Source organism: Triplophysa dalaica, chromosome 13, assembly GCF_015846415.1.
Source record: "Triplophysa dalaica isolate WHDGS20190420 chromosome 13, ASM1584641v1, whole genome shotgun sequence".
NCBI classification, from domain to species: Eukaryota; Metazoa; Chordata; class Actinopteri; order Cypriniformes; family Nemacheilidae; genus Triplophysa; species Triplophysa dalaica.
In genome coordinates this window covers 12,433,181-12,445,240 of record NC_079554.1, presented here as the reverse complement: position 1 = coordinate 12,445,240, position 12,060 = coordinate 12,433,181, and the positions used below count along the sequence as shown (strand labels likewise).

Sequence of the window (12,060 nt, the reverse complement as noted above, 5' to 3'; positions counted from 1 at the left end):
TGGAATAAATTCACAGATTTATATGATTTATGAGTATGTACAATGGAATTGTAAAGTGCACCAACAACTGGAAGAAAATTGAGACCCACTAACATTGCAGTACCGATAAGAATTTGTACTACGGACCAAGATTACAAACACTATGATAAAGTAAACATCTGTTAAGTATGTTTATTAAAATATTGACGACTCATGAATTGCGCATAAATAACACGCGCTGCGCAATATCGTGTAATACGTACGCCAAAGTTTGATTTTTCATGCATACAATACGCCTATTTTTGCGTGCATATAATACACCAATTTAGCGTGTGTGCATATTAAACAGCAGTTTGTCTCATTAACATGTCCCATAACCCAAACCCTAAACCCAATGTTAGCGTGCGTGCAAATCATAACCGTATTATTTCAGTGTTTCCCCTTCATGTACGTTTAAAAATGGCTGCTCTCCACCCAGGTGCACGCAAACATATGCGTATCATGGGGAGTTCCTACGTCCCTAAATTATAATACATTGGTCCAGTCTGAATGTATAAAGACAAGAGGATAAAAACTTTTCTGCAGCTGACTGATCAAGTCATTTATTCATCATTGTCCCTTTTTCCGTTTTAAATACTCATCCAAAAGAGTTGGGAAGTGATGGCTGTGCTAATGTAATTTTTGGGGCCCAAATTACCTAAAAAAAATGAATCCCGGCTTCTGTAAAATTTGATTGTGAAACAATTTCAAATTGAAACAGATTTTCTAATAATAACATTAATTTGTTAAAATTGTTACATTTTTACAGTGTTAAAAAATAGTTTATTTATGGGCCTCAAAAATGCTTTGTGCCTAGGGCCTCCAAATGTTCAAAACCGGACCTGCAAGGAAATCCGCCTACTAGAGGAGAGGTTGTCTGTCTATATGCATTTGGCGTGTGTGAAGTAGCCAGCTCTCGCGCTCGCAGCCAATCTATGTGGCAATGTTATTCATACAAAAATGTGTATTTATTTTCATGAAAGGTTACCATGTTAGGGGTTACTTTGAAAAGAACAGGTTTCTTAACTCCATCGAATTTGCTCCATTAGCACAAATGTGACGTTAACGGAGGTAAGACGTTAACGGAGGTAAGACATTTACATTTCATCATTTAGCAGATGCTTTTATCCAAAGCAACTTACAAAGAGTTTAGGGATCAATAAACGATACGTCATACAGGAGCAATAATACAAGTGCCAATACAAAGTAACTGGTTTCAACAAAAGCTAGAGACCACTACCTGTTGAGAGAAAGGGTTTTTTTATTTTGTCTGTCAAGTTTTCACAGAAGAGATGTGTCTTTAAGCCAGCATTAGTGATTTTAATCTGAAATGGGCTTCCACCGGTAGCCAGTGGAGAGAGATGAAAAGGGGTGTCACATGAACCCCTTTGGGCTGTTGGAAGACGAGACATGCTGCTGCGTTCTGAACAAGCTGGAGTGGTTTGATAGCCTTTGCAGGAGAACATTGCAGTAGTCCAACCTTTTGATCCCCAGAGCCAGGACAAGGAGTTGTGCCGCATGCTAAGTGAGATAGGGTATAACTTTTCTTATGTAAGAGTGACTTAAGCAAAAGACGGAAAGCCGTGTCCACTTAAAGGCCTCAGTATTATTGTGACAGATCTTTTTATAATATTGTTTTTAAAAACACCTTTATTTACGTTTTGTTATTTATTGGAAAGGGTTGAGTAGGCCTAATACTTTTGCGGTTTTAGGATATTTAAAAGCTGTTAAAACAAACTACTCTAACTGTGACGTATTCGTTTTTAAAACAAACGTAACTAGATTTTCTTACCCTTTTCATAGTTTTAAATGCCATTTACATCGGTTATGTAAGATATTCTGTTCAGTAATTAAAACACTTTTTTTATTAAAATGCCTTTTGTGCTTTCTAAATTTGCAGCATATTCCAATATGTACATTTTTGACCTCAACTGTATGGGAGTCTCAGACTCAGGAAGTGACACTTGAGCAGAGTGTCTAAAGTCTATTAACAGCAACAAACAGTCATCATGTGTAAAATGAATGTCACTTACTTAAATTTGATTAAATTGGCAATATACTTACAATGCCAATGCACTCTGTGACGGGCTCTTAAAACAGTTTATTTAGCTGCTGTTGACACAAGAAAAAGAGCAAACATGACTTAATATGAGTGAGATGTATCAGTTCGAGATCCATTTAGTTTCAACAGTAATTATTGATCAAACAATATGTTTTGGTGAACATGGCAAGCTAGATGGAGGACACTAAAATGTTTGCTTAATACTGATTTTTACTGAATTACTGATAACTAACTTGCATCAAGACATTGTTTCAACTGGCTTAAACCCAAATACAGAGAAGGGTGTCTGACAGTCTCCCAAGTCACATACATGTACTTACAGTAAGTCAAAGATGCTCTTGGAAAGGGCTCTTAAAAGAGCCTTTGGGGTATAATTATAGCTTCTGTTGACACAAGAAAAAGAGCAAACATGACTAAATAGCGTGACTTACAATATGAAGGAACATGGCACAAAAGAGATGCTGGGCAACTGCTATGTTTGTTACTTACAACAATCAGATGCCAAAGGAACAAAAATTATTATTATTTTAACGAAACAAATTTACAGATTTATATGATTTTTGAGTGTGTACAATGTGTTTGTGCACCAACGATTGGAAGAATATTGAGACCCACTAACATTGCAGTACCAATAAGAATTGGTACTGCAGGACCAGGATTGGGAAACACTGGGACAAAGTAAACATCTGTTAGGTATGTTTATCATAATATTTATGACTATAAAACACATGCTGTGGCTCAACTAAGCCAAAATTAAAAATAAATAAATACAACAATACACCCTTGAACAAAATGTAAAAAAGCGAAAACACATAAATATTTATTATTTATTTATTTGTCTATTTTTGTAATTATTTTATGCATTTGTGCTAATATATGTGTATTTACATGTAAATTAATTTATTTTCACATTAATATATTTTCACATTGATTAATTTCTACATTTATTTATTTCTACAGTTCTGAGTCCATGTGGTAATGAGGGGACGTGTCTTGCTTCAGATATGGCAGTCGAGCAAAGAGTGGTGCTGTAGGCAACAGGTAAACTCTACGGCAATAGTAACAGCTTGTGCTTTGACAAAAATAGCATGCAAGAGATGAGTGTGCCCAATGAAACAATAATATAGTATATTACAGCACAATAAAATGCAGCACTATATATTACATTAATATAATCTTTAGTGTACTATGAGCCCTTAAGGAAATCAACCATGATTTTATCATAATGAAAGTGTAGAAAGCAGGTTTTTTGGAAGATTTGTATGACCACAGTTCCACTACAAAAACCATGCTTAACTCTGGTTATTGGCGACTGAAGCAACAGCATGGTTAAATTGTAGGGGTGTGACAAGATCCGATAAGTCTCAATAACACAATTTCCTTATGCAATTGGCATTATGGAGTGATTGTAAGCATAAAACATGATGTGTTTATGTAGTACAAACTGTTTCTCTGGAGGCTATGTTCAGTCAGTGGAGGAAGGAGGATTGACAGTGTGAAATGAGTGCCACCTCTGCTGACACGAGCTATGCAAAAGCTGAGAAAACAACCACACCTCTTTACTAATAGTTACACCTGTTAAGAAAACAAAGAATACATTTTGTGCAATTACTGACTGTCATTTGAGTTTGTGACCAAACATTTTGTTGTGTTAACATATTGTTTATTTCTGCATGATATAAATAGTTAAAATAGAAGTTTAATGTGTTTCATAAAGTACAAGCTGATTTTATAATGCCTACATTTTTTTACATTTTGTGTTAGGTGAATAAAAGACAAATTCATCATTGAGGATTTCTGTAAAAAAAGTCAAAAAATCTCATCTCGTCTCGTGAACCCAGTCTCGTGTCTCGTCTCGTGGGATAAGTGTCTCACGTATAACCCTCTTACATTATAGTTACAATGGCTTAACTAAAGTGGACATTTTATTTGTTTTAATTAAAAGTTTATTTTCATAAGGGAACACAGTAGGATCTGGGAATTTTACTAGACTTTACTTTAATAAACACAATGGTATAAGCTGTAGCAGGGCTAGTCAAGCACCTGTTCATAATTTTAAATGAATCCTGAATTATTAACTTACATTTAGGTAAGTCCTTCTTTCATATGCCCTTTAGTGTTTGTTTTCTCAACCATAGTACATTTAAATTCATTGTATAATTGGATTCTGTATGCAATGATTAGAAGTAATTGACTAAAAGTAATACTACTAATTTAACCACATTTATCAGTTGCTGTTAGCTTTGTCCAAATGTTAGAGCATTCCCTGCATTACTTTTCTAAATCTTTTTGTGATGTATATATAATATTTTAATCATGTTAATACATAATCTGTATAGCTCCACAAGCTATAGTATTAGCTATAGTATATGGCATTTGATTATATAAAGAATAACCTACAGTAGAACATAATGCTTTCTTTGATGTCTCTCCAGTCATTTGTTCATGGCAAGACGTGGAATCACACTCTTCTTAAAGCCAAAAAGTTTGGCCTGGCTGTCAGTGCAGCCAAGAAAAGCATTTGTTGTTCCTGAGTTTTGTAATGACATTTTAACAATCCTACCTTTAGCAAAGAGTATTGCCATAAAACACTTGTTTATAAACAATACATATATACTGTTGTTGTCGGAGCCAGCCACTTAACTCTGCAGTACAACTTCTGCCAGTTTCACCCATAATCTTTAAAGCACTATCTCAAAGGAAAAGTGTATACCACTCAGTAGTTATGCGGTGGTTAATTGCAGCATGCGTTTGTGGGAACTCGTAATAATAAAGGAAATCAATTTGACTGCTTAAAATATGAATGCTGTTTCCATAATCTTTCCTATCTATTAAAATGGCACTGAGAACTAACAGTTGCAAAGAAAATCCTTGTTTTTTAGTAAACACATTCAAATTGCATATATTTTTCAGTGAAATGTAGATGGTTTCTTTAACAAATATGTGACATTTAATCATTGTGACAGTGTAACATGCAGTGACAGTGTCCCCCTGTATCATAATGCTATCTATTATGATATAATTCCTAGGGTTATCATTCCTATTACCCTATATGATATCACAGATGGGTGAATAAAAAGTGTTTCCCCAACTTCAGCATAGTTCCAATGGATACATCCCATCCCTGAGAAGCATGGTTTTAATTGTCTTGCAACAATTCCCTTGATGTTGGGAGTGCTTGATGTCCTCTTATTCCCTTGTTTTTTCTTGTTCACTTTTGCATAACTGAAGTACAGAAGTGTTTGCCTCTATATGTTGTCACTAATGTAGTGTTTAGTCGCAGTTGTAATTTATGTACTGTCTTACAATAACTGAACTCATGTTACACTTATCAGATGACTAAATCCATGATTCAACACTGTTAAACTGTCAATAAGTATCAATAAATACATACAAAAAACCCTGTGATGCAACACATGGGATTTATAAGTTTGCGATATTGATAATGTGCTTGTAATTGCTCCTTTAAAGTAAAATTGGTTCAAGTTCTACACTTTTTCTAATCTTACTGACCTGATTCGTAATTTGCTTCAAGACCTGAATGCAGACTTCGGAAAATGGTAAAAAACAGAAAAACGAAGTGCATGCGCGCCCAAATTGCCTGGTAATGGTAATGTTTTACCAGGCTTGTCTATGGATCACAGTGTTGGTTATTTATATTTAGATATTTAAAGAGTTAAATAGTGTAACGTTTTCATCTGTGTTTGTATGGTGCTTTTAAAAAAATACATTTTTAATGAAGGGTCACAGTAAGTCTTAATGTTAATTAAGTCTATCTTTAATGCTATTAGTTAATAACCTAAAGGGAACCTGTACAGAACATTCCCAGAAGGTTCTTTTTTGGTTTATTGTTACCTAAAAAAATTAGGCCTGATTATTAAAATTGTTAGTTGTGGTATGCATGAATATTGATTTAGAATGCACAAAGTAAAGTACTTAAGGTGAAATTTATTTTTTACTTTGATCGGCAATGTAAACATGACGCACTGCAGTACCATAAAGTGTTGTTCTGCTAACGGGGAGGAAAACTTATTCTGAATGGCTTTGGGGAAAGGGTCATCCCAAATTTAAAATCCAGGTTTATTTGTGTTCCAACTGGAGGACAGAGATTAAAAGACTGCAGAAGAGATGTGAAGATGAGAAACAGCTCCATACGGGCAAGCGTTTCTCCTGGACAAGACCGTTTTCCTGTGAGGAAGAAAAGACTTAAATTCATATTGCGCATACAGTTGGTTGCAAATGTGAAAATAAACTCTCACAATAAACCTCAGTACTATTTCACTTAAAAGGGATTGTTCACCCCAAAATGAAAATTCTATCATGTTTTACTCACCATATTGACATTTCAAACCTGATTTTTCTTTCTTCTGCAGAACACAATAGAAGATATTTAGAAAAATGTTGGTAAAAGTAAACCATTGGTCCTCATTGACTTGCATTGGTTTGTGTCTATGCAAAAGAAGTGAAAGGGGACCAATAGTTTTCTTTAACCTACATTTTTCAAAATATTTTCTTTTGTGTTTCGGAGAAGAAAGAAAGTCATACAGGTTTGACATTTTACGACGGTGAGTAAATGATGACTGAATGTTTTTATTTTGGGGTGAACTACCGTTGTAACATGCTTATCTAGAACTGTTTACAAAATATAAGAAATTCACCTGCTGAAAAAGGAATAAAGGCATCAGGTTTTTCAAAGCTGCCTTGAGTGCTGAGAAAATTTTGTGGGTCAAATAAATATGGTGACTTCCACATTGTCTCATCTGACAGTACTGATGTCAGGTTAGGAATGATCTGTGTACCCTTTAAATACAAAAGCACATAAACATCAGACACTCTAAGATGCAACATTACAAAAGACAGACACCAACAGAAAGAGATTTTGTTCTGCATATTTAAATTGAGAATATTGCTGTAGTGAGGATACAATCTGGTAGTTGTAAATATGGTGTAATCTCACCTTTGGAATAAAATATCCTCCTAATAATGTATTCTCAGTGGTCATTCTTGGCACGCTGAGGGGCACAACATTACCCATTCTCTGGACCTCATGGATGACAGCATTGGTGTACGGCATGTTAGCTCTGTCATCTATGTTGGGTCGGCGGGATTGTCCAATTACCCTGTCTACTTCTATCTGAACCTTTTCTGAATGTGTAAACAAAAATTTACCCATGAAAAGAAACAGACATACAACCACTGTTGCAACAATCCCTTTGGAAGAATTTGGAGAATACCTTGGATTTCCGGGTATTTCATCATGTACACAAAGGCCCACAGAAGAGTGGTAGATGTGGTCTCGGTTCCTGCCACAAACAAATCAAGAACGGAGTAATGCAAACCCCCTTCATGAAATCCTGCCTTCTGATCATCTTTTCTCTAAAAACAACACATTAACATTTACATTCAAGCTTTTATCCAAAGCGACTAACATTGCATTATACTATACATTTGTTTCCAAGTATGTGCAATCCCTGGCATCGAACGCATGAGCTTGGCGTTGCTAACACCATGCTCTAATCACTGAGCCACAAGAAAGCACACAGAAACATTCTAACCATTCTTTTTTGTAAGATGATACGCAAAATACCTTTTGAATTTCATTAAGATAGCAGTCAATAAAATCTCTGGGTGATGAAAGGTCCCAGTCTTCATAATGTTTGTCAACCTCTTCCTTAATAAAAGCACGGACTTGTTCGAAGCAGGAGAAAAGTTCCTTGTGAGGTCCTGGAAGAAGATCCATAACATGTGGAAAAGCCCCGTAAAGCTAAAAGAAGAATCGACAAGCTGAAGAATGGACGCGTCCTATTTCACAATAGTATTTCATTTTGTGACATTTTACTGGTGTGCATTACATTATTGTCAGATTTATAATAATCAACAATGTGCCCGTCAGTACCTGTATCCACACTGATCCTTGTAGTTTGAGGGTTTTGGACAACAGACTGAGCATGTTTAGAAACCTCTGGTCAGTGTATTCAAACCTCCTTCCAAACACCATGGAGCAGATGATGTTGGAGACAGCATTGTTAATAAAATAATGGGCGTCAAATGCCACCCCTAAGAGGATATATGTGATAAAAATAATCAGTTAACATATGTTTTTGTGTCTTTAAACAAATAAATAAATCCCATTTCTGACTTCAAAAAACTTATCCAAAAGATTCTGTCTACACTGTACCATTAGTATCCATGATGGCCTTGTGCAGGAATTCATACTCTTCCATGATGTTACATTCCAGGCTCGTCTTCCCCACACCAAAGTATTTAAGAGCACTGAGAGTGAAACGCCTATGTTGTTTCCAGCTGTAGCCGTTGTTGAAGGTTACACCTGTTGGCAAACATCACAGTGGGGTATCCCATGGCATTTACATGATCAGAAATAAGTAAGGCAATGATTAAAGTCATCCATTGTGAATTCCCCTAAGATGAAATTGAATATATACCTTGGCAGTTCATTATCCTTTTAAGCACATCATTATTTGGACGGCCTGTGAAAATGTTTGCTTGGCCGATAAGAGCTTCCTTTACCATGCTGTATTTATTCACAATAACAGTGTTCAGGCTTCCAAAACGCATGCTGAAAATGTTGCCATAGTGATCAGACATCTGTAGAGAATATTGGTGTTGATTGGTTTATAATGAACCGTATCATTAGAATTAAAGGGATGAAAATAATAAGAAAATATATGTATATACACATTTATATTTATTCTTACAAGAAATTAAAAACTATGTTAAACATTTTTGTTTACAGAAAATGCTGTCAAAATACAGACAGGCTGAACAAGCTGCACATGTACATACACTGTGAATTACCTTCGTCAGGTGAATATGAGGTTGTGTGGCATCCAGGTGAAAGATGTTCCCGATAAAAGGTAGAGGTGTGGGTCCAGGGGGGTAGTTTCTGGGTTTTCTGTTTCTCAGCTGGTCTGCGATCAAGAGAAATAGGAAGCAAAACAGCAACAGAGTACCAGTGTGTGACCAAAGCACCGACGCAATAGGTAGGAAGTTATTCAGTACCATTTTCAACGCGTTTATATGGCTTTAAATATCCGCAGCAAAACACGATGACGCACAATCTCAACACTGTTTATAGTAGGCTTGTTCGACGTGATGCAGCGCCGCAAGATCCTACAGGTGAATGACATCAAAGTACCGCGAGAAGGATTCGAAAAACTCTAAATTCATTTGGTTTCGAAACGCTCTCGCGGTACTTTGATGTCATCCGCCTGTCTGATGTTGCGGCGCCGCATCAAGTCGAACAGGTCTAGTGTTTCCTGGTAAACTTTCGTGAACCTAAACTTTCGTAAACCGGTCCCTAATGGCACACTCCGGTATTGTGGACCTCCCCTGAGTCCACATTTGGTGACGTCAGGAAGTGCAGACTACAGGGCACTAGGCCACAATAATACATGGGAGCGCTCTTTGTCGTTTATCAAGTAAGTAAACCAGAGGCGAGTGCGCACAGCGACATCTGCTGTATGAAATGATGATAACTTATGATATCTAAGGCGTTTTGTTCGATGATTCAAATAAAACTGAGCAACAATCTGTTTTGTATTTTCGACTGATACTTCAACATGATGTTGTTTTCTTCTTTTGCTTGTCTTGTATATTCTGTCCATAACAAAAATGAAGAATAACAGGTACAATTAAGGAATTCCTCATGACAACAATTTATTTTGAAGTCTAACAATCGAGACTACTATGGAACTGATAAAACTGTGCTCTATGTAGATCATAAATATTTTAAATGTATTTAGAAATGTAAACTTGATTCGGCATTAATACTGAAAAGGCTCTGCTATCACATTCACTTAAAGTGCCTTAGCCTACATAAGATGGGGTTTACGTTAGGATTTTATTATGTTTTAGGCTTATTATTTATTGAAATCTAGAGAAAAAAGGCTGATGAGGGACCGGGCGATGCAATGCTACTTGTTCCCTAAACAATCTTGTTTAACAGAGGAACTAATGGGAGATCAACAAAGCAGTCAATCTGGCCAATCAGGGGTTCCTTTACCAGTTTGTATCCAGACACGATTAACCTTTATTCACTGCCTATTAACTATTCCTCAACAGTAGAAAGGGTACAATATCATGTTTGGTTTAAAATGGTGTCTGGAGTTGTGTTAACGGATGGTGAATGACAGAACTGGTATCAGCAGGTTTAAGCTTGAACCCAAATAAAAGACATCTTAACAAAAAAGAAAACGTTTTTTATACTCATTCCATATGTTTGACTTTATTTCAGACATCAACAGAGAGGTGGAAAGATATGATAAGGATAGAAATGATCATGTGGCTTTTGGGTTAGCGTTGTAAAACACTAACTGGCTGTGTCTGGTTGGTCAGTGGGTGCCAGGGTAGGGGAAAAATGGGATGGAGGTTTAAAGTAACGGTGGTATGTGCTATGGAGGGTATCCCGGTGGCAGGTCTATTGATGGAACGGATGTGAACATAACTGTAGTTGCAGCTGGTTTATCATGGGGTAATTGGACTGGGCCTCCAGAGGAAGCGATTTGAAAATAAATCTAAGAGGGTGATATCCAGACAGTAGTTTTTGCAGTAGACTAAGTCATGGGACAAGATAGGACCACATGGGTTACCCTGTTACAGCATCTGCATGAGATAATACCCTCCCTGAAAAGCACACACATCCAAGTTGGTTTTATAGCTTTTAACCTTACACTAAGAGCAAATTAAACATTGGTAGCTGTTGTGTAACAACACATCCATCGAAATCATCGTATCAAAAACAAGACAGTGAAGTGTGTCCACAATCAGGTAGCAAATGATGTCATAACTTACTCACCCTGTTGTCACCCTGCGAAAGGTCTTATTTTCTGTCTTCTGCAAAACACAAAAGATGTTGTGAAAAATGTTGGTAACCAAAAGGTTAAAAGGTAAGGTTAAAAGCTATACAGCATTCCTGTAGCTCAGTGTTAAGAGCATTGCGGTAACAACGCAAGGTTGTGGGTTCGATCCCAGGGAATTGCAAATACCTATGTATAAATGTATAGGATAATGCAATGCAAGTCGCTTTGGGTAAAAGTGTCTGCCAAATGCATAAATGTAAATGGCGAAGATGAAAATGAACAGAACTACCTGTGAGAAGAATAAGCTAAAGGAGAATTAAATTGAATGTATAATGTTATTACCCGAGCCTTTCATCTGGAAATCTGCCTCTACATGGAAGAACAATTCTAATGTAAACACACTGGAATGGTCCAAGGCTTAAATAATGTAATGCTTTTGCTGACAAATTGTACCAAAAACACTGGCACATGGCCAGTTTTAGAACATTGATTGTTACACTATATTCATTAAAGGTCTAGTGCATTGGTCCAGTGTAATTTAGTGGCATCTAGAGGTGAGATTTCGAATTGCAACCAATGGGTCACTGCATCCTTTCAAAACACTTATTTGTCTGAAAACAGAAATGGAAAATATGTAAATGAGAACAACTTAATAGTTGTGCTAAAATGCATGTGGTGTAAGCGTTTAAATTATTGTAAATGCTGGTTTGAGTATAAGATCAGGTCTGAGCCTGTACCAAAATATAAAGAAACTGAGGACTGGAAGAAGGAATGGGTAGATCTGAGAAAGATGACCTGGATTGACACTGGGTTTTAATTTCTCCCTTTTATCTGCCTTAAGCAACCTTAGAGGACTCCAAAAAGAGAAATAGGGAGTTTAAAGGGTCCCAGTCTTCTTTGTGTTTTTAATCTCTCCCCTCAGGAAATCTTTGATCTTTCTTTAGATGGCAAATATTGTTTGGTGGGGGCCAGGTAGGTATTCAAAGACATCAATTTCAATGTCAAGATTATTTAAGTAGCACTATTTGATTCAACCGAGGTTGGCCAATTTGCTGTACAATTCAAACAGATTTAAAATAATTTAAAAAAAGACAGCATACATAAACAAAATTTAACATTAAAATTAAACATTTAAATCAAAGAAGTATTTCTTCAGCAGAC

At 36.3% G+C, this 12,060-nt stretch overlaps 1 protein-coding gene across 2 annotated transcripts; it reads right to left on the bottom strand.

The window, feature by feature from the left end:
- Positions 1-6,008: 6,008 nt before the first annotated feature.
- LOC130433927 (cytochrome P450 2J2) lies at positions 6,009-9,493 on the bottom strand. Of its 2 annotated transcripts, XM_056763735.1 has the most exons (10): positions 9,101-9,492; positions 8,897-9,009; positions 8,524-8,686; positions 8,259-8,408; positions 7,977-8,137; positions 7,668-7,844; positions 7,315-7,456; positions 7,038-7,225; positions 6,739-6,880; positions 6,009-6,268 (listed from the first exon to the last, which is right to left on the bottom strand). In XM_056763735.1, exons 3-10 carry the CDS (start codon positions 8,684-8,686, stop codon positions 6,093-6,095), a joined length of 1,299 nt encoding a protein of 432 aa, XP_056619713.1. In that variant the 5' UTR covers positions 8,897-9,009; positions 9,101-9,492; the 3' UTR covers positions 6,009-6,092. The 2 variants fall into 2 exon arrangements, with proteins under 2 accessions (XP_056619713.1, XP_056619712.1); XM_056763734.1 differs by having other exon boundaries at positions 8,897-9,493.
- Positions 9,494-12,060: the final 2,567 nt, after the last annotated feature.